The sequence below is a fragment of the Cebus imitator genome, unplaced genomic scaffold (genome assembly GCF_001604975.1).
Source record: "Cebus imitator isolate Cc_AM_T3 unplaced genomic scaffold, Cebus_imitator-1.0 Scaffold223, whole genome shotgun sequence".
NCBI classification, from domain to species: Eukaryota; Metazoa; Chordata; class Mammalia; order Primates; family Cebidae; genus Cebus; species Cebus imitator.
Window position 1 is genome coordinate 1388353 of NW_016107538.1, and position 24091 is coordinate 1412443.

Consider the following 24091-nt stretch of genomic DNA (forward strand, 5'->3'; position numbering starts at 1 on the left):
CTAGACCTGCGTCTGCCCAGGGAAACTTTGAAGTTCCCTTCGGAACCTCGCAGGCTGACAAGCAAGTCAGAGAGATGGGTGGAGGAGGTTGCCATGGAGACAGGTCCAGGGCCAGAGACGCGGGAGGGGGAGGCCGCAGGTCGGGCTCCGATTGGCTCTGCGGGCGCGCAGCGTTCCCCCGGCGCACATGCGCAGTGGCGCCGAGGCGAGGTCGCGGCGAAGCAGAGGCGCTGGGGCTTCTGGGCCGGGTTTCCCAGGACCGGGCTGGAACGTGCAGCTCCTGGCCGGGCCACGCTCTGCTTTGCTGGGAAGGGAAGTGGCGGAGCCCGAGGACCCGCTGCCGCGCGGGACTGAGCCGGCCACGCAGGCGCCCGTGCCAGCGCCGCCATTGTTGCCTGTGGCCTTAGGGCCGCTCCGGCTGCCCGTCGGCCGGGTCCCAGCGACAGGTATTGATGTCCGGGCGCCGCGCGCGAGTGTCCGCGCGGTCAGTGACAGCCCGAGCCCGTCCACGCGCGGGCGCCTGTGCTCGTGGCCTGCGGGAGGGCAAAGACGGGGTGGAGGCTGCTGTGGGCCCAGTCCCAGCGTTGCGTGTCGCAGGGTCCCCTACTCCCCCGCTGCCCTCGCCCTCGACCCTGCGGCTGAGGAGGAGTAAGAGGCAAAAGGACTTGGCCGGGAAGGGGCGGCGACAGGAGGCCAGGCGAGGCTGTCGCATCTCCTTTGCAGGGCCTTGTAAACAGTTGGCTTTGGCAGCACGACTGTGCCTGAGCAGGGCTCGGAGCTGCAGCCTGGGCACAGGTAGTGTCTGTTCTCCAGATCAGGCCAGTTCTAACGTTGCCTTCGAGAATCCTGGTTTCGAATATATCCTTAAGGAACTGTCTCCTGTAGACGCACGTAAAGGGCTTCACGTCGCACCAACCTCTTCTACTCTTTTCCAGTCCAACCCGCTGTCTTCCCAGCCCTTTGATAGTGACAAGCTAGAGTCGGCTGGCATTAACATGCAAAGCAGATAAATGGCTCGCCCTTTCCCTTGACAGTTCCCTTGGGAACCTTGAGCACTGTATTAAGAAGAAATTCTCCTAGTTTCTTCCAAGTAACAGATTTGCTCTGTTATTATCGAGAGCCCGTTCAGTCATTACAGCTTCTGTAACATCAGTGACTAAAATAATGAAACTATTTTGTCTATAAAAATGTTTAATTTTGTTTCAATAGGTTAGAAGTTTAATGTGTCATTTTGCTTAGATTGTTTGAGTCATTGCCTCTGACACTACTTTTTTAATAGCAGCTCCATCCCCCACTAACCCGAAGCAGATTGCAGCTCCCTTACAAGTCTAAGGATATAGGGGAGGAAAACAAGGTGAAGCTTACGTTTGTTCATCTAAGCACACTGCGAGTGTTTCTGTGTGTATATATGTATAGTAGAGCATGCAAGAATTCTTGACCTTGTGGTCCCTGCTTGTGTTTCAGGGTCTCTTATCCATCCCTGCAAGTTCTGGGCTCAGAATTTGTCACTAAGGCTGCTAACTCTACCTTGATTCTGTTCTGCCCTCGGCTGCAGCAGCCTTTGATATAGTGTCCTTGTGACTCTAGCATGAGACTTCAAGCAGTTGCCTCACTACTGGAGAAATAAAGGATATTGCCAGATTGACTCACCTGTCTGTAGCAATGTTAGTCTCGAGCAAGAGGATGAACAGCTCTTCACGTTCCCAAATCCTTCTAAGGTGGAAGTCAGACAAGGCTCAGAGTGGACCCTACCATGTTGAGAAGGAAATCCTTACTTCGAGATTCTTACGTGACACTGAGACCTGTCGACAGAATTTTAGGAATTTTCCATACCCAGACCTGGCTGGTCCTCGAAAGGCATTGAGTCAACTCCGAGAGCTCTGCCTTAAGTGGCTGAGACCTGAGATTCACTCAAAGGAACAAATTTTGGAACTGCTGGTGCTGGAGCAATTCCTGACCATCCTGCCTGGTGAGGTTAGGACTTGGGTAAAGTCCCAATATCCAGAGAGCAGCGAGGAAGCAGTGACTCTGGTGGAGGATTTGACTCAGATTCTAGAAGAGGAAGGTGAGAATCATAGAGCAGAGAGGGGAGGAATCCCTGGGTGGTTAAAGAAGACAACTAGCACATCTGAGCAGCTCTTTAAAGAAATTGGGGAGAACACTGAGAGGTCCAGGATGCATTTTTTAAAAAGAAAGAAATTGGGGAGAACGAAGTTTGGTGAGTCAGAACAAGGCTTTAACATGAGCTCCATCCTGCATCGTGTTCTCCTTCCAGATTGGTTGGGAGCAAACACACATTATCTAAACCCCCCTGGAAAAATATCTTGAAAGAGTGACCAGGCGCAACCAAATTACCACTGTGTGAGCCTTCAGAAAGTATCTGCAGAGGTTTGCACCATTCTACTAACAAATCATCTGTTTTGTGAATAGAATTTTACAATAAAATACTTCCAGTAAAGGAAGAAAGGGTTGAGAAAACATCCCTTTATTAAGAGACAACTCACAAAATTAATATCACATAAGGATTTAGTTAAAATGTGAATTTTGGGCCGGGTGCGGTGGCTCACGCCTGTAATCCCAGCACTTTGGGAGGCTGAGGTGGGCAGATCTCCTGAGATCAGGAGTTCCAGACCAGCCTGACCAATATGGTGAAACCCTGTTGCTACTATAAATACAAAAATTAGTCAGGCGTATAGCGCAAGCCTGTAGTCCCAGCTGCTCGGGAGGCTGAGGCAGGAGAATCACTTGAACCTGAGAAGCAGAGGTTGCAGTGAGCCCAGATTACTCCACTGCACTCCAGTCTGGGTAACAGAGCAAGGCTCTTTCTCAAAAAAAAAAAAAAAAAAAGCCAGGTATGGTGGCTCACACCTGTAATCCCAGCACTTTGGGAGGCTGAGGCAGGCAGATCGCGAGGTCAGAAGTTCCAGACCAGCCTGACCAAAATGCTGAAACCCCGTCTCTACCAAAAATACAAAAATTAGCCGGGCATGGTGGTGCAAGCCTTAGTCCCAACTACTCAGGAGGCTGAGGCAGGAGAATCACTTGAGCCCAGGAGGCAGAGGTTGCAGTGAGCTGAGATCGCACCACTGTACTCCAGCCTGGGCGACAGAGCGAGACTCCATCTCAAAAAAAAAAGAAAAAAAAAAAGTGAATTTTGTTCATACTTTTAAGATTTTTAGAGCAAGCTTGTTTTCGAAGTCTGTTTTGATGTCTTAGGACAAGTCATTGGCCCTTTCCTCTGATGCTTTGAAGTAGGAGTGCTGTTTTTGGTTTCCTTCTTAATTCTCAATTTAAGAAAGTGTAGGCATCCATTTGGTGAGGGGTTTCCTAAGCTATTCAAAAAGGACTAATCTCCTTCATGACCTCTTTCTCTTCTCTAGCTCCTCAAAACTCTACCCTTTCCCAAGATACCCCAGAGGAAGACCCCAGAGGAAAACATGCTTTCCAGGCAGGGTGGCTAAATGACTTGGTGACCAAAGTGAGTTTGTCTGTCTTTTCTAATTTTAAAATGCCTTCTTAGTGTGTGAGGACATTTTCTGTCCTGGCCCTGTAACTGCTGTGCCCCCAAAAGCTCTATCAAGGACTTAAGCCTCAGTTTCTCTCCTATGTTGTCTTTGTCTGTTAATGTAGGTAAATGTACAGTAAAGAAAAGGGGCTTCCATTGCCTTCCCTTGATGCATCTTTCCTTACTTTGACTTTGTCAACAATATCACATATGGGATACGGGATTGACCTCCACAGCCAGATGGATTTAGGTTTTGGTTCCTGGCTCTACCACTGAAACTGCAGTTTGGGACAAGAAACTTAACCACTCTTAGCCTGAGTTATTCTACTCTCATAAATAGAATTTATCTCTTAGATTGTGAGTATTAAATTTTATGAGACTTGTAGTTGGGCTGGATTACAGTTAAGCAATTAATAGACAATTGTTGCTATTATTTTTCCTCATTACCCACGTAGTTAAAGGCCATGCATTCTGTGATATTACTGTTGATCATGAGTCCGTATATATTTTTGAGACAGAGTCTCACTCTATCACCCAGGCTGGAGTGTAGTGGCATGATCTTGGCTCACTGTAGCCTCCACCTCCTGGGTTTAAGCAATTTTTGTACCACAGCCTCTGGAGTAGCTGGGGTTACAGGTGCATGCCACCACGCCAGGCTAATTTTTGCATTTCTAGTAGAGACAGGGTTTCGCCATTGTTTGTCAGACTGGTCTTGAACTCCTGACCTCAGGTAACCCAACCACCTTGGCCTCCCAAAGTGCTGAGATTACAGGCATGAGCCACCACACCCGGCCATGAATCTAAATTTTACAGAATAGCAACTTCAGCTACCTTAAGATAAATACACTGTAAAACTATAACTGGTCTTTCTGAAATTGGAAAGCCTTTGGTAACTAAGTTAAAATGATTATTCATTGATGATGTGAACCTTTACCTGCAAAACCTAACAAAATCAGGGGAAAAACTGTTAAAAACACTAAGAAAAATGGGATAATATGACTCTCCAGAAAATGACATGAAAAAATTAATCACATATATATATACATATATAAACACACACACACATACACATATATATATACACACATGTAGAAATCAGATAGGTGATAAAATGAAATAAATGCTTCCAGTATCAAAACCCCCCAAAAAGCTTAAAATATGTAAAACTAAGCATAATATAAATATTATATAAATATTGTAGTACTTTCATGTCTAATATTTTGTAGAACATGAAAGAAACCTTGTATATTATAAAGTCATCAGTCCTCCCTAAGTTATAAACCTAATAGAATTTTTAAATCTCAGTATGATTTAAAAGAAAAAAAAATTTTAAGAGATGGGATCTCACTGTGTTGCCCAGGCTGTTCTTAAATTCTGGTCTCAAAGTGATCCTCCTGCCTTGGCTTCCCAAAGTGCTAGGATTATAGGCATGAGCCACTACACCTGGCCTCCTTTCATACAGTTATATGAAAAAGTAAACGTGTGGCTGGGCACGGTGGCTCATGCCTGTCATCTCAGCTGTCATCCCAGCACTTTGGGAGGCTGAGGAGGGTGAATCACCTGAGATCAGGAGTTTGAAACCAGCCTGGCTGATGTGGCAAAACCCTATCTCTACTAAAAATACAAAAATCAGTTGGGTGTGGTGGCTCATGGCTATAATCCCAGCTACTTGGGAAGCCAGTGCACTCTAGCCGGGTGACAGAGCAAGACCTCGTCTCAAAAAAAAAAAGAGAAGCATGTAAAATAATATTACATTTTTAACAAAAGAAGAGCAAACAAGAAAGGCACTAACCTTAACAGACTGTGAAATGTATCTAACAGTATAGCAATTCAACACTGTGTTTATTGTATTTTTAAAAAGAAAGACTGCATTTAATCACAGAACACATAAAACTATCTTAACATTTTAATTATAACATGTTGGATTTATTCTTAAAGCATAGCTTGAAAAGCAAATCATTCAACTCTATGTCATCTGTGTTTAAAATTTAAAACTCAAGTCAGGCATGGCGGGCCACTCCTGTAATCCCAACACTTTGGGAAGCTGAGGTGAAGGAGCACTTGAGTTCAGGAGTTTGAGAACAGCCTGGGCAGCATAGCAAAATCCCATCTCTACACAAAAATTTAAAAATTAGCCAGATGTGGTGGTGCACACCTGTAGTCCCAGCTACTTGGGAGGGTGAGGTGAGAGGATCACTTCTGCCCAGGAACTCGAGGCTGCAGTGAACAATGATTGTACCATTACACTCCAGCCCAGGTGACCAAGTAAGACCCTGTCTCTTTTAAAAATGATAAAAATAAATATTTTCCTTTTAAAAATGGAGCTGCCACCAATGCATGCACTAGTCCAGCACAAGCGACAGAGACCATTTCTTTTAAAAATAATAAACCTTTTCTTTTTAAAAAACAGAGCTGCCACCAATGCATGCACGAGTGCCAAGTGAAAATAAATTCCACTCTATTTTCAGACTTCCTTTTAGGGTTATGGAGAGATGCTGTGGCGCTGTCCATATGTTGGGGGAGGTTTTGACTAGACAACTTCTAGGATCCTACTAAAGCTTAAGATTCTGTGACGCTCCCCCAGCATACATACACCCAGTGTTATAAGTGTCCCCTTTGCCATTAGTTCTTGAACTGAGTTAAGTTACATTTGATATTTTAGGAATCAATGACATTCAAAGATGTGGCTGTAGACATCACCCAGGAGGACTGGGAGTTAATGCGTCCTGTACAAAAGGAATTATACAAGACTGTGACGTTACAGAACTATTGGAACATGGTTTCTCTGGGTAAGAATCATTTACAGCCCTCCTCCTCCTAGCCTGTCCATCAGGGTATCTTTCTTACACCTGTTGTTAAAAATGGGTTGGGCCTCACACATGCTTAGCTAAAAATGGGGTCTAGAAATAAATGTTGTTCCTCATTCTAGCACAAAAGCAACTATTTTACTCCCATTTCCCAAATGAAAGGTTTTTAAGTGAGAAAACATTGGAAACAGATGCACAGCTTTATAGTGCCGCCACCCGATGCTGCCTTGCTTGGTCTTTGCTACTCTAAGGGAAGGTTTCTTCCTTCATGATCTCCATGCACATATCCTCTTCAGTGACAGGAAATTTTTATCCTATCTCCGGAAAGGACAACAACCAAAAGCCTAATTCTTTTATTAGATCATGTCCATGAACTATTGTTTTCCTACAGAGGTCCATACTCCCAGATATGTAGAAGTTTGGTAATAAAACTTCAAGCAACTGTTTATCTCCAGGATAAAATTTATTATATTCCTCCTGAACAGGACTTACAGTGTACAGACCAACTGTGATTCCCATATTGGAAGAACCATGGATGGTGATAAAAGAAATTTTAGAAGGCCCTAGTCCAGGTGAGAAACAAAAAAGCACATGAGCTTCTTTGCATTTCAGAATCTATATCCTAAGTGTGGTGAGATATGCTTTTTAAATATGATCAGCATACTTTCTGCAAAGGCATTCAAGCCTGTCAAGAACACTAAGCTGTTTGGCATTGCTTCCTTATGGAGGTCTCTTCAGGAAGAGTTTCCAAGCATCACTATTAGACCTTTCCCCTGTGTCTCTTCTCATTTTCTCATTCTACAGGACCTCTAGATCCCATCTCTTAGAGCTTTGTATAGGGCTTTCATTGTGCCATTTTCCCCTTCCTCTATTTTTAAACATACATGAATGCCCCCTAAAAATTTCAATGTTAAACCTTCTTCTTTTTGAGTTTCTTTTATTCTGTTCACTGACAAATTCCTACATCCCCCTGCCTTCATCTTTTGTAAAACATTCCTTCCTTATTTTTAAATTATTTAAAAATATAATATATTCATAAGATTCAAAATTCTTAAAAATGTGTAAAGCAAAATGTATATCAAATGCCCCACCTGAGTATCATATTTACCTAGTTCCTCCATCTCCCCAGCATGTGACTGCTGTAGAAGTCTGTCCTCCCACATAAGTAGAAGTCAGGTAATAAAGTGTGAACAATTGTTGTCTCCAGGTTAAAGTTGTGGCAATAAGCAGTTATTTGAAATGTTTATTATGCTTTGGATTTTTTACATGTGAAGTCAATATAAAAATAGTTTTTCTCCATTTCTAATATGAATGGTAGCATATTATACATACTGTTTTGTACCTTGCTTTTTAACTTAACAGTATATCTTGAAAAGCCTTCCAAATGAGTATATAAAGAGCTTCCTCATTTCTTTTTTTATATCTTCATCATATTTTTATTATTGAACTTGTTTCTTATTCATGGACTTTTCATTCTCATTCCTTGCTTCTTCCCTCTGCAATAACTTCATTTAAAAGACTTAAAACCTACACATGCACAATACATTCATCACTTATGTACTGTCTACCTGGAATCACTAATTATCATCATTTAACCACTTTTGCTGTATCTCTATACAAAGGTTTTTGCACTGAACCATTTTACAGTTAGTTACAGGCATCATGACAACCCCTAAATATCTCTTAAGAACATGAACATTTTTCTACATAAACATGATACCATTCTCTCACTCTAGATATTTAACATTTATGTGAGTGTTATTAAATGTATAGTCAAATATTCAGATTTTCCCAACTGTCCCAAAAACATCCTTGATAGATGTTTTTCTCCCCAATACAGGATCCAGTCAGGAATCACATGTTCTCCTTGCTTATCTCCTATCTTTAGTCCTTTTTAACAGAGAAATGTTCCCCAGACTTTTTTCTGTTTTTAAAAAAGTCTTTCATTACACCGACATTTTTTAAAGGATCCAAGCCAGTTTTGTTTTGTTTTTTAATAACCTACAGTTTAGATTTGCCTCATTGTTTCCTAAAGATAGTCAGGTTAAACATTCTGCCAAGAATATTTGAAAGGTGATGTGTATCTTCCATTGCATTTCTTCAGGAGGTACATAATGGTAATTTGTCTCATCATTGGAGATGCTCAGTTTGCTTAAGGTGGTGTCTACAAAGTCTCTCCTCTTTAAAGGTGCATTCTTTGTGACTAATAAGTAGTCTGTGGAGTGATACTTTGCAGTCACATGACTATTCCTTGATAATTCTTTACTTAAATTTTTTAGCATCCATTTGATGGTCTTTGTAATATTATATTGCTGGTTGCAAAATGGTGATTTTCTTTTTCTTTTTCTTTTTTTTTTTTGAGACTGAGTTTTGCCCTTGGTGCCCAGGCTGGTGTGCAATGGTATGATCTCCTCTCACTGCAACCTCCACCTCCTGGGTTCAAGCAATTCTACTGCCTCAGTCTCTGCAGTAGCTGGGATTATAGGCACATGCCACCACATCCAGCTAATTTTTATATTTTTAGTAGAGATGAGGTTTCACCATGTTGGCCAGGCTGGTCTTGAATCCTGATCTCAGGTGATCCTCCCGCCTTGGCCTCCCAAAGTGCTGGGATTATAGGCATGAGCCACTGCCTCCAGCCACAAAATGGTGATTTTCTAATTCAGTCATCTTTTCTAAATGATTAATAGCATTCTTCATTAAAGAACAGCCCTTCTGGCTGGGCATGGTGGCTCTCACTTGTAATCCTAGCACCTTGGGATGCCGAGGTGGGTGGATCATGAGGTTAGGAGTTCGAGACCAGCCAACACTGTGAAACCCCATCTCTACTAAAACTACAAAAATTAGCTGGGTGTGGTGGCAGGCACCTGTAACCCAGCTAATTGGGAGGCTGAAACAGAAGAATCACTTGAACCTGGGAGGCAGACGCAGAGGTTGCAGTGAGCCAAAGTTGCGCCACTGCACGACCTGAACTACAGAGCTAGACTTTGTCTCAAAAAAATAGCTCTTCCTCCCCCACCCCATTTTTATGTATATACCACTGTGAACTAATGGAAAATTTAAAAATTCAATGTATTATTAGTCGGCCAGGCACAGTGGCTCACTCCCATAATCCGAACACTTTAGGAGGCCAAGGCAGGTGGATCACTTGAGGTCAGGAGTTTGAGACCAGCCTGGCCAACACAGTAAAACCCTGTCTTTACTAAAAACAATAATAATAATAATAGAAAAATTAGCTGGGCATGGTGGTGCATGCTTGTAGTCCCAGCTACTCGAGAGGCCGAGGCAGGAGAATCACTTGGACTAAGGAGGCGGAGATTGCAGTGAGCCAAGTTTGCGCTACTGCACTGCAGCCTGGGCAACACAGCGAGACTCTGTCTTAAAGAAAAAAGTGTGTGTGTGTGTGTATCTATTATTAGTCCATTAATTCCAGTTTTTACATTTTGTTTTGTGTTTTTGATGCTCAGTTGTCCCAAATTTGGGCACCCCGACATTAAAAGAAGTTCAGCATCTTTTTGACATGTCCCAATAAGTTTTCAACCATTTCCTTGCTTTCTGGCAAAGCCAGATGTTCTTTAGGCTCACCTTATGCTTACCTTAGATTTGGAATTTCTCCAAGGAACGCTGATTCATTTTAGTACGGAATGGTACTAAAAAACTAAGATCTGGGCCATAAATGTATTCACTGTTTATTCAGTGTGAATACATTTATGTATATATTTCTATATAGTTTTTTACTTCTGAGCCGTGTGTGACTTCTGAGCCATAAATGTATTCACATTGCTTCTGTTCAGTCGATAGAGCTAGGAAGTATGTGTGTGTGTTAGTTATTTTAAGTCATGAGTTCATACTTAAACTCCAATTAAAATCTAACACTACAAGGATATTCCATTTTATATATTCCCATATTCCATTTTGTATCTCCTTTCTCATACAATGAATAATCTGGTTTCCAATAACATCAGTATATTTACTTATTTGCTATATCATATGTTACGCACAAAAATAGTTTCAAATTTATATCAGTACTACTACCAATAGAAACAGTCTAGAAAGTTTAAGATTTCTTTGAGCCGGGCACGGTGGCTCACGCCTGTAATCCCAGCACTTTGGGAGGCCGAGGCGGGTGGATCACGAGGTCAAGAGATCGAGACCATCCTGGTCAACACAGTGAAACCCCATCTCTACTAAAACTACAAAAAATCAGCTGGACATGGTGGTGCGTGCCTGTAATCCCAGCTACTCAGGAGGCTGAGGCAGGAGAATTGCCTGAACCCAGAAGGCGGAGGTTGCGGTGAGCCGAGATAGCACCATTGCACTCCAGCCTGGGTAACAAGAGCGAAACTCCGTCTCCAAAAAAAAAAAAAAAAAAGATTTCTTTGAAGTCTTTTTTGTTCATAAATTATATACCACTAAGGATAGTGTTTTCTTGCTTTTAAAAATTGTTTTTAATTTACATTTTTGAGTATGTAAAAATAGTAACATGGCTCAGAAGTCAAAAACTATATAGAAAGGTATACATTTCTATTCCCTCTGCCCTCTTCCCACCTACTCCCAAAAGGTAACCATGATCATCGGTTTCTGGTGAATCCTTCCAATGTTTCTCTTTGCAAAAATAAGTTATTAATACATTATCTTCTTTTGCAGACAAAAGAAGTATACTATGTATATTCTTGCATCTTGCTTTGTTATTCCATTTTTTATTTTATTATTTTATTTTATCTTATTGCTATTGTTGAGACAGAGTCTCACTCTTGTCACACAAGCTGGAGTGCAGTAGTGTCATCGTGACTCACTGTAACCTCCATCTCCTGCGTTCAAGCTATCTTTCCACCTCAGTCTCCTGAATAGCTGGGACTACAGGTGTGTGCCACCACACCCAGATAATTTTTGTATTTTTTGCAGAGGCAGGGTCTTGCCATGTTTCCAATGCTGGTCTCAATTTCTGGACTCAAGCGATCTGCCTACCTTGGCCTCCAGTGCTGAGATCACAGGTGTAAGCCACACCTCCCAGCCGTTACTCCATTTTTAAAATCTAAAACACTGACTTTTTGTATGTCCATCAACATGGATGCTAATATACAACAATAATGACAGATATGATATGGCCAGGCACAGTGGCTCACACCTGTAACCCCAGCACTTTGGGAGGCTGAGGCAGGCAGATCGTTTGAACTCAGAAATTTGAGACAAGCCTGGCAACACAGTGAGACCTATCTCTACTGAAAATTTTTTTTAATTAACTGGTGGTGGTGATACATGACTATAATCCCAGCTACTAAGGAGGCTAAAGTGAGAGGAAACAGGCCCGGGAGATCAAGGCTGCCGTGAGCCAAGATCACACCACTATATTCCTACCTGGGTGACACGGCAAGACCCTGTATAGAAAAAAAAAGAAAGATATACTACCTTAGAGTGAATTGTTTCACTTTTTTAAAAAAGTAACTTTGGTCATTAGGTATTTAAAGGATCATAAACTTTAAAAGCTAATTCTTCTCTATAATTTATGGCCTTATATGCCTTAGTTTGAAAAATACAAAATACACCTGCAGTACACCAAATTCTCTGGGGAACAAATTCACCACACTCAGGGCACTGAGAAAACATACGTAATGTAATGGATATAAGCCTAGACTAGAGTCAGGATAATCTTTTGGGTGATGCTTGCAGTCTGAAATCACTTTAACTTCTCAATATCAAGAGTTTTTTGGATTATCAGAGAGCACAAATTTGGGCTGTGAATCCTGAAGAAAGGGCAATGTATGGTTATACATATGGAGAGGGGAGATTTTTCTCCCTCCAAAAAGTACCAAGACTGAGAAAAACAGTTTCTTTTTTCCTTCTGTAGAGTTGAGATTTTGGGGTTTTGTTTTTCTAGCCTAGCATGTTCTTATATCATGTGTAATTCTCTGTTCAAGGGACTGCTGTCAGCCTCCTCTCCTGGGCTGGGCCCCAGGCTTTGTCTTCTGGCCCCAGAGTCCCTTGTACCCTCAAAGTGGAAGCTTAAGCTCATCAAACATGATCAAGGAGCTAGCTCAGGCAGTCAACTTGAGCTGTTACTTACGTCTTGCCTTCCTGCTTTTACTTAATTTTTGGCCTGTGAAGCTTTTGCTTTCTTGCCAGCTTAAAGATATATAGTAAGTTGAACCAAGCTTTGGTTAGGGTACTTCAGGAGGTAGGTTAGTCACACTTCAGGAAATGGAAACTTTGGTAATTAACAAACAGATTAGTAGTGTTGGTTCGATGGCCATTACTGTCCCACGTCTTTTATGGGTGTTTTATGTTTATATTTTATGGTTTATAGTTCTTTATACAGTACTTTGCCATTCTTTGAGGTCAATTCAAGTCACACCTCCCCCACTTCCCTTGATTACCTGAGTCAACATTAATCTCCTCTATTTAGAAATATTATGCCACTTTTGTCCTTATTAACCAACAGATAAAACTTCTAACCAATCCTTTCTGGTTTTAGTGATAAACACATATTTAAGCCCTGTTTAATGATCTGTTTCAGAATTTTTAGTAAACTAATTTGTTTAAAACTGTGCATTTATAGTAGCAATTTATTCATGATTATCATTTAGTCTTGCCATTTTAAGCTTATTAATTATAACTTTACTTTTCAGTTAGTTACAATCTGTCATAGGTTGATACTGATTACATAGAAGTTGAACTCTACGTCTGGTATTATCTCATCTTTTTTGTATATAGTCACACCTACTTGTACAGTCCATTCACATTCTCATTTTTTTCTGGGGAGGGGAATAACAAATCCTGGTTTGAGAAAGTTCATAATTTTTTTTCTTTCAAAAAAGTAACCACTATTTTCCATTTTAAAAAAATTGTTTCTTATTTTGCTACATCTACTGGAATGGAATATAACTACTTACTAGTACTAAATAGCAATAAAAGTAATATAGCAAATTTATTGAAAATTAGAAACGAGAAAACCCATAATATCATTATTAGCATTTTGGTAATGTTTTTCCACTTCTGATGTGTTTTCATGCTTGTTATGATACTTGTTTCATTTAACATCACTCCTAAACATTTCTGATGTAAACTATGATTTTGTATTTGAATAAAAGTTTTAAAAAGTAGTTCATAAATTCAAGCAGTACAAGGAAGCAAATAATAAGTGTCTCTCTTCCTTCAATCATGACCAGGACCTTCTCCCCTTAGATTATTTGTGTGTGTGTGTGTGTGTGTGTGTGTGTCTGTCTGTCTGTCTTATGTCTGTCTGTAGCACAAATAGCGTATCTTTACACAGATAGGATCTTGCTCCACTTTTTTTAATACGCCTGCTTTTTTTTTCGCTTAGTGTGCCCCGCACACCTTTTCATGTCAATGTACCTAGACCTACCTAATTATCAGTTATCAATATTCTGTTATTCCTTATTCTATTAATAACTAGTCCCTTATTGATGGATGTGGCTGTCATTTTTAATTACTGCATATTACTCAACTGAATGGATATGTTTGTAAAGGTATTATACTGTGACCTGCCTCTTAGAAAGTTTCTGAAGTATTTAGTACCATTTTTGCTGTATTATAAATTATATATTTGATTAAATTACATTATATAATTCTTGATATTTGCAAGTTATATGTTTCTCACCTGGTTTCAAAGGAAAAAGAGGTTGTAACTTTAATTCTGTGCTAAATAATTATACAAGAAATCTAATAGGCACCAACAAATGCATATTTGGCTGCCTTATTACAGCCAGGTTAGTTTGAGGGTCAACCTTTTTGGTTTGGGGGGTGTGTGTATGTGTGTGTGTGTTTGGTTATGTGTGTGCATGCATATCCATGTATGCTTTCATTTGAGTTCACCTTTTTACATGTGAATGTCATTTATTTTACTATGTCATTTGAGTTGCCACCATATCCAGTCTCAGATCATTTTCTAAAGGAAATGTAAAAGAAGAATAAGCTATTTCCAGAATTTTCGTCTAGGTTGGAAATATAAGAAGTGTACAGAATTGTGAATTACAGTCATGTGCTGCATGATACTTTGGTCAATGACATACTGCATGTATGACAGTGGTCCCATAAGATGACAATGAAGCATATACAGAAACCTGGTATATGAGCACTTGATATTCATATTGCAGCTCAAGTGAGGGAATTGACTGATTCTCAATAATAGTTCCGGGACATTTAGCTTTCCATATTTTAAAAAAGAAATATATATATGTAAAATCTAGGTTCATATAAGTATACTCTGTGATGATCACACAACAATTAAATCAACCAACACCACATTTCTCAGAACATATTCCCATCGTTGAGCAATGCATGACTGTACTTGTATAAAGCCAAGTTATGTCATGAGCTCAATACTATATTAGGTTGAACCATATAAAGTTCCTGACATTCAGCCATTTTGACCTATAAAAAAGGCAACTTCCTATATGATTCAACCTAATCTGTATTTTATTTTGTTGTTTTGGAGACAGGCCTTGCTCTGTCATCCAGGCTAGAGTGCAGTGGGGCTATCATGGGTCACTGCAACCTCCACCTCCCGGTTTCAAGCAATTCTCATACCTCAGACTCCCAGGTAGGTGGGACTACAGGCACACACTACCACATCTGGCTGATTTTTTGTATTTTTGGTAGAGACAGAGTTTCGCCATGGTGGCCAGGCTGGTTTCAAACTCCTGACCTCAAGTGATCTACCTGCCTTGGCCTCCCAAAGTTCTGGGATTACAGAAGTAAGCCACAGAGCCTGGCCTTTAATCTGTATTTTAAATTCAGAGAAGCATCGTAGAGAGAAACATGAACTGGACTATAAACACCTTTTTTAGTAGGTGGAGAAATCATCATGAAAGAAGGCCTAGAGAGGAGGATTAGCATGGTATCTAGAGAAAATTATAAAGAAGTAGTGGATAACTTTAGTCCGGGTGTGGCAGCTCATGCCTGTAACCCTAGCACTTTGGGAGGCTGAGGCAGGCGAATCACCTAAGGCCAGGTGTTCAAGGCCAGCCTGGCCAACGTCGTGAAACCCTGTCTCTATTAAAAATACAAAAATTAGCTGAGTGTGGTAGTTCATGCCTGTAATCCCAGCTACTTGGGAGTCTGAGGCACAAGAATCACTTGAACCTGGGAGGCAGAGGTTGCAGTGAGCCAAGATGGTGCTGAGTCTGTCTCAAAAAAAAAAAAAAAAAAAAAAAGGGGGTGAAAGCTGTCTAAAAAAAAAAAAAAAAAAAAAGTAGTGAATAATTTAAATTAAGCTGAGTATGAGTTGTAGTATCAGAAAGAATAGAATAGAAAGGCCTGAATTATTTTGGGACTGAATGCCAAGTGGAGGTATTTTAAACTTTTTTTCTTTTTTTTTTTTTTTAAACTTTTTTTCTTTAGCTTTAATCCTTTAAGCCACTAGTCCTTAAACTTTGGTATATAGAAAAACTGCTGGGCTTAATAAAACAAATTACTCAGCTCTGCCACCAAAGTTTCTGATTCAGTATGTCTGGGTGACACCCAATAATGTTAACACATTTCTAGATGATAATGATGCTTATGCTGCTAGTGTGAGGACTGTACTTTTAAGAACCGTTGTTTAGGCTGTGGGAGATTTACTAGAGATACTTGAGCATAGAAAGCACTCAGTGAAATTGCTTTAGGAATATTATGTGGGATTGTGCAGAGCAGATTGGAAGAGAGAGTGATGAGAGTCAGCATGTCTACTTTATGAACGCATTACATAAATTAATCCATGAGGCCATCCCAGTTATTCCACAAAGTGTTATCACTGTTTTGACTTCTCTTAGCTCTGTCACCTGACCTAATCTGTTTTATTCCCTCTGTGCCCATGTTGAATATGAAGAACCTGTTTTCACCAACTTAGTCTCCCTTTTTTTTTTTTTGCCCTTTTTGTCTCCTTTCCCAAGTTTTAAAGACCATGATGATGAGGTTTTCAGAGCTGCTCTCTTTGGGCATTTTATCCATGTTTATTATTTTGTTTCTATTTTACCAGTTTCCTTTCTCCAAGTAAATGAAGACTTTTGTATTCTTTTTATTTCAGAATGGGAAACTAAAGCCCAAGCAGAGGATATGTCTAAACCCACAAAAGAAGAAACCAAGACCATCAAATTAGAAGACTCATATGACTATGATGACAGATTAGGGAGGCGAGCCACAGGAGGCTTCTGGAAGATTCCCACTAATGAAAGAGGCTTCAGTTTGAAGTCAGTCCTTTCACAAGAAGATGATCCCACAGAAGAATGTCTTAGTAAATATGATATATATAGAAATAATTTTGAAAAGCATTCAAACCTAATTGTACAGTTTGATACCCAGTTAGATAATAAAACTCTGTATAATGAAGGCAGGGCAACCTTCAGTCATGTCTCGTATGGTATTGTACATAGGAAAATACTTCCTGGAGAGAAGCCTTACAAGTGTAATGTGTGTGGGAAAAAATTTAGAAAATATCCATCCCTCCTGAAACACCAAAGCACCCATGCCAAAGAGAAATCATATGAATGTGAAGAATGTGGGAAAGAGTTTAGGCATATCTCATCCCTCATTGCACATCAGAGAATGCACACTGGAGAAAAACCATATGAATGCCACCAGTGTGGTAAAGCCTTCAGCCAGCGTGCACACCTTACTATACATCAGAGAATTCATACTGGAGAGAAACCTTATAAGTGTGATGACTGTGGAAAAGACTTTAGTCAGCGTGCACACCTTACCATCCATCAAAGAACACATACTGGAGAGAAACCATATAAATGCTTGGAATGTGGTAAAACCTTCAGTCATAGTTCATCACTGATTAATCATCAGAGAGTTCATACTGGAGAAAAACCTTATATATGTAATGAATGTGGGAAGACTTTCAGTCAGAGTACACACCTCCTTCAGCATCAAAAAATACATACTGGGAAGAAACCATATAAATGCAATGAATGTTGGAAAGTGTTTAGTCAGAGTACTTACCTTATTCGACATCAGAGAATTCATTCTGGAGAGAAGTGTTATAAATGTAATGAATGCGGAAAAGCCTTTGCTCACTCCTCAACCCTTATTCAACATCAAACCACTCATACTGGAGAGAAATCATATATATGTAATATATGTGGGAAAGCCTTCAGCCAGAGTGCAAATCTTACTCAACATCATAGAACACATACTGGAGAGAAACCATATAAATGCAGTGTGTGTGGGAAAGCATTCAGCCAGAGTGTGCACCTTACTCAACATCAGAGGATTCATAATGGAGAAAAACCCTTTAAATGCAATATATGTGGGAAAGCATATAGACAAGGTGCAAATCTTACTCAGCATCAAAGGATTCATACTGGAGAGAAACCCTATAAATGTAATGAATGTGGGAAAGCTTTTATTTATTCCTCATCACTCAATCAACATCAGAGAACTCATACTGGAGAGAGACCCTATAAATGTAATGAATGTGATAAGGATTTTAGCCAGAGAACATGCCTTATTCAACACCAGAGAATTCACACAGGAGAGAAACCCTATGCATGTCGTATATGTGGTAAAACCTTCACGCAGAGTACAAACCTCATTCAGCATCAGCGTGTTCATACAGGTGCCAAACATCGTAATTAATGGATAAGGGAAACTTCATTTAGGTTTTACAACTTCATTTCAATATTATTTTGTGTGTTCTGTGTGTTAAAACATTGAGAAGAAATCCGAAGAAGTGCAATATGCTAGATACCACTCAGCAAAAGTATCAGAATTAGTGGTATGGATATAACCTATTTAGATTTAATGTGAAATTTAAGAAGAAAATTTGACTTCTTAACCTTTATTTGATATGAGTTTAATTCATTACAGAAAGAAACCCTGTGAAGGGTATTCAAAAACATAACTCATCAACTCTTTATTTCAAGTACAGTCATCCCTCAGTATACTCGGGGAATTGGTTCCAGGACCACCCATGTATACCAAAATCTACCCATACTCAAGTTGCACAGTCAGCCTGGCGGAACCTGTGTATATGTAAAGCCCTACATCTACGCAGGTTTCCCATCCCTGAATAATGTACTTTCAAACTCTGTTCAGTTGAACAAAAAAAAATCCAGTATAAGTGGATCTGTACAGTTCAAACATGTTGTTCAAGGGTCAACTGTACATCTTAATGAGGCCTTATGAGTATAACTTGGGAAAGTGTCCATCAAGTAGAGATTTCACACTAGAGAGTAATCTTAAAATTGCAGAAAAGAGAAAGCTGCTTTCAGGCGTTTTATTTTTTCCCAGCTTTGAAGCCTTAAAATATGTAAAGGATTCCCTCCTGTTTTACTTCCCCTTCTCCTGTTATGCCATAACTGCCATATGGAGCCAGTAGGTTTGAAAAAACAGTTGAAAGTATCTTAAAGATTTCTATGTGATCACTGTTTAGTTACACCTTCCCTCAGATACTGAAATATTAAAGGGAGGCTTAATGAAAGATATAGTAGAAACTAATGTGTATATAATATTAGATGTGTATAGTTAAACAGGCAAAAATTAAATGCCCCAAGTTTAAATGAATTTTTAATACATGTTAGCCTTGATTTCACTAGGTTATGATGTTCAAGGTCATCCTTATGGAAAAAACTAGGTATAAGGTATACAGTTCCCATTTTTTTCACCTGACTCCTAAATTTATATGTCAGCTTTCTCTGTAACTGTTTTACTATGGAAAGTTCATTTCTTCCATTGAAACACGTTTCTTGAGTATCTACTATGCTCAGGTCCCAAACTTCTTAATTGGATCCTTTCAAGGCTGGTTACAATGCTGAAAATCACAGGTGATTTACACAACAGAAAGATTTCTAGAGTAATGAGAAAGTGACGTGATATTTTGTCATGGAATGAGCATAAGCAACCTGCTAAAATGGGTTGCTAAATGGTACCTAGATCCCAAGAGAAGGTAGTGGAAGTAATGGTGCAGCTAAATAAATAATGTGAGAAAAAAATAAGTAATGGAAAGTAGATTTGGGTTCACTGGAGAATGTGGGCCAGAGAAGGTGAAATTTTAATGGAGTGAGGAAAAATACATAGATAATTGCTATAACATGAAAAATAATTGGACTTGCTTTGTCTGTGGAATGAAAATGGCTAAATAAAAAAGAATTCAGCCTGGTTATAAACTAAAAACAAAATGACTTATTTTTAAGGAATAAATGGAAGCCTGACACTCCTTCATACATAAAAGAAAAATAGAGATTACTCTTAACATGTCAGGAAAAAAATTAATTGTAAAAAGCACTGACACAGTAATCATTAAACAGTGATAACTGGGTGAGTTCTAAACATAGAAAGAAAACTGGCAGAAATGCAAATAGAAATAGGTAAAAAAAATACTATTGCATTTCATATTTATAGCATTCCACTACCAGAATATAAGGCCATATTCTGAGAACTGAGATTTCATTGTGCTCGTATTTGTTTTTCCAGTCCCTTGCATAATAGCGCATGGTCAATACATGGTTGAATTAATTAATTATTGAATGAATAAATTAGATAAATTATATGATTTAATTTATAATTAATTAGATAAATTAGATTTCAGTAATAAAGTAGAATTAACCGGCATGAAGTGAAAATTGGTATAACTAAAAATACTATTGTGCGTATATCAAAGAAATGTTCAACAAATAACATTTACTTGGGAACTGCTTAAAAATAGTGAATCTGATTTCATGGGGCATCTACACAGGAGATTTTCCCAAGCTAAATGAGGGGAAATTGATATCAATTCTGATACTATAAATACCAATTTAAGCATGTATTAACCATGCAACTTCCTTTGGACATTACTGTTTATAAAACTATCCTACAAACAGGTACTGAAGGTTAGACCCGGGATCCTAGCATCCTAAAGGCTATATTGCTGAGTGTTTTCTTTAAGAAACTTGATTTCCCTTTCTCTTACATTAGTTAACCTTGATTTCATAGTATTCTGCACAAAGTACAGGCTGCAGAATACTCAAACTGTGCTTATATAGTTATGTTTTTTAAAAAAAAAATAACAGTTTTTGAAAATCTTATTTTTTTTATGCTGCTTCATCCCTCACACAACACTTATTTCTCTTGGTTGAGCATGTGGCATGTTAAAGTCCATAGCATCTTTCTTTGTTTTACTGTATATTTCCTGCCTTGTATGTTTTATGTAAATAATGCATTTATAAAGTTTTCCACTGATACACAGAGGCAATTGATGCCCTTATAAAATAACAGATTAGTAATATTGGAGAACCCTAGATCTTTGTGTATTTTTCCCACTTTTACAGTTGTCTGACCCACAAATTATTCAGCAGTTTTTAGCAAATAGCCTTATTTTTCAGAACTTTTTATTGACCCACAAATTATTCAGCAGTTTTTAGCAAATAGCCTTATTTTTCAGAACTTTTTATTATGAGTTTTCAAATATACAGAAAGGTTTAAAAATAATAAAATGAACTGCATACCACCTAGATTTAAAAACCAACATTTTGCCATTTTTTTTTAAACAAACATTGGAAAGTAAGTTACAGACATGACATTTTCATCGCTAAATACTTAAGCATGCATCTCATAAAAATCAGGACAATCTTTACAGAACCACAATACAATTGCATACCTTAGAAAAAGGACAGTAATTCCCTAATATCTGAAGACCTAGTCTATGTTTAGATTTTCTTTGTTGATCCAGTCAGTTTTCACACATAGTATTTGATTTTTATGTCTGTTTCATCTATCTAGAACAGACCCCACTTTGGTTTTTCCTCTTTAAGAGAGCAGGTCAGTTGTCTTGAAGAATGTCTCACATTCAGGATTTAACTGATTATTTACATGTGGGTTGTTCCTGTACCCCTTGTAGTTTCCACAAATTGGAAGTTAGGGCAAAAGGCTTAATTGGATTCTTTAAACATTTTAATGATAACACCTGACAGATGTATTTCATAGTGCATCATATCAAAAGTCTCACTAATACCAGGTTGACTCACTATCAATGGATCACTCAGTTGAGGTGGTAACCACCATATCTTCCCAATATAAAGGTAGTTTTTCCTATTGCAATTAACAATTTGTGGAATGGCACTGGCAGTATATAGATATTTTGGTTGCCAACAACTTCTTACCTGGTAAAATGTAACCAACGGTGATCCTTGCCTGAATCCATTGTTTTATCAGTGTTTGCAAAATGACAGTTTTATAATTTTATTTTACATTTGTTGAGTAGCATTCTTGTATAGCCTTCCCTCATCAACTAGGAATGCACTAGAGGCAGAGTAAGGCTCAATTATTTTCCCTTAATTACCAGTGTTGGAGTTTAATTACCAGTAAAGAATTTGGTGCTCTCATCTGCAGTGATAACAGATGATTCAATGTGTTAACAGTCATTTATGCTCATTGTTTCTGATGTTCAGATTGTCCCAAATTTGGCCAGGTGCAACCCTTAAAGTAGCTCTTAATATCCTTTTGACATTCACCGTCTACTCTTTTATTGCCTTCCAACACAAGGTATAGCACCTAAATTGGAGAGAACACTTCCATGTTATGCATGCTAGAAAGCAACAAATTAGCTCCAAAAGACCTGTGACAAGGCCATCAGGAAATTTACAAGGGAATAGAGCTTATCAGTTAATCTGCCAAGTGGGTTAAGTAGAGGGCAATTAAGAGAGCAACTAGATGTATACCTAATCTATTACATGTCTTGATAAAATTATGGTATTTATAAGCTAATAGCCCTCCTTTCCCGTCACATCTCTTAAGGTAGGTTTCTGGTAAGATCTAAATATTAATCTTAAGGATCTGTTTCATGCAAATCTAAGTACTAGTTTTTCTTGCTAAACCTTTATTTGGGCTCTAAAACTTTAAGGCCGTTCTGTTTCATTCTTTGTCTTGTGGTGTCAGTTCATTTGCATGTGCCGGTAAATGTATTCTTACTCCTCTATTACTGTTATTCTCCCCGTGGCTCTATATTTCATCATAATTAGTAGCCCCTTAAAACACTATAATCATTAAAAATGGCAAGCATGTGCACTACAGTGATATGTACAAATGTATGTGTAAGTGTGTAAGCAGCATCAGGCCCTGCACTCTGTATGAATGGGAAAGTGAACCGCATGATGCTGAAGTATCTTGCTTGAGGTCATATGTCATATAATGACAGAATAAGGATTGGAACTGCATAGCTCCAGCACCTAGTTGAGTTCTCCTTGTAAAATAATGTTAAATGGAAATTCTGAGTACAAACAGTATGTACCTACAATTTTATAAAACTATGTATTTTTATGAGATTAGAGCACCAAAAATTTTTTAAACTGTTTTTGTCTTTTTTCCCATACAGTTTCTTTCTTTTTCATTTGTTTGTTTTAGGGAGCAGAGAGTTTAAAAGGCAATCAGGGGCAAGAAGGAAGGGAAAAGGAAGAAAGAAGAAGCTCCCCTGTACAGAGACAGAGGGAGGGGGTCTCCAAAGCTGAAAGAGGAGGTCCCCACCTGCCACAGAAACCAGCCAGGTATATATGCAGAAGCTAGAGGTGTTTGATTTGCATAGGGTTCCGGGGATTGATTTGACCAGGCTTGTCATTCACATAGCGTGAGAAAGAGCTGGCCTACTCACCCTAGTCTTTTAATATGCAAATGCAGAGTACCATGATCTACACACGTGGGGATATATGGGGGTGGCCATGTTGCCAGGAACATATGTGGCAAGGGCAAGAAGGTGGGAACCACAGTGTTGGGTGGACCCAGTTTCTAATGGCCAACATTTGCATATCAAAGGTTGCTGGCCTAAGAGCTGGGGCTTTACAAGAAACTTTTCTGGAAATGCTTTAAAAAATGAAAACTTCCTAAGGACCACCTTTTCTCTCTGATTTCTTACTAACTCCTACCACATTCCTCCCTGTGGTGATACAACACTAACTTGCTGTTAAGTGGTTTTGGGCAATGACTCTTTTTGACTACTTCCTGCTGAAAAAGGGCATCGAATGGAGAACAGCAGCTAGGGCACCTTCTGAGGTCAACTTAAGTGTCCTTGGAAGAATGGCATGTCCATGTGTGGTTCAGTTTGCATCACCATTAGGAGTTTGATTGCTTCCAGGCAAGAAGAAACAATTAGAGTTATAGTATTGAGTATACAGGGTTCAAATGTCAATACAAGATATATAAGCAAGAGAGGGCTTAATAAACGGGCTAACCAATTCCATAAAGAAGACTAGAATTCATTAAAGAGGGATTGTAGCTGACATTTTCCCTGAGCCTGTTAATAATTTTGATATGATTTTTAAGTACCTATAGATTTTTCTCTATTTTACTAAAGGTGTTAATCATTACTAAACCCAATAAAAAGTCCTAGCAGACTCAGTGATATTAAAACTTCCATGCTTCCTTTTTGTCAGTAACTATTATCCCTGCTATAAGGATAATAATTAAGCAAAGTACAACAGCAATGGAAACACTATACAATATTTCAGTTAGAAGGTGCTACCATGTATAACCCTTTTGCAAATAGTAGAGTGAATACAGCAGTTTCCACAAGTGTGTAGTAGATAATTTCCATCTAAAATTTTACTTGCCAAGATACAGAGTTTTCTTTTGTTGGTCTATGAAGCCTGTTTTTATTTTCCCAACAAAGAAAGCTCTGGGTTATGGGCATCCTACTCACTTTCATTACCTGACAGAATTTGCAGGATAATTGCCCAGAACTAGCATATTTATTCAAATTTTTACATTACCCATTCATTTTCTTTCTTCCAAACTGGAGGAGATTACCACTTGATTCACAGAAATAAGCAGAGTTAGTCTAAAATGTAGGCAAAAACTTAAATACAAT

General features: G+C 39.0%; 1 protein-coding gene across 1 annotated transcript; it reads left to right on the forward strand.

Annotated features, from left to right (window-relative positions):
* The first annotated feature begins 185 nt into the window (after positions 1-185).
* Positions 186-23622, forward strand: ZNF287 (zinc finger protein 287). Its single transcript, XM_017496812.2, has 6 exons — positions 186-446; positions 1465-2065; positions 3381-3478; positions 6168-6294; positions 6798-6884; positions 16337-23622. Exons 2-6 carry the CDS (start codon positions 1663-1665, stop codon positions 17890-17892), a joined length of 2271 nt encoding a protein of 756 aa, XP_017352301.1. The 5' UTR covers positions 186-446; positions 1465-1662; the 3' UTR covers positions 17893-23622.
* Positions 23623-24091: the final 469 nt, after the last annotated feature.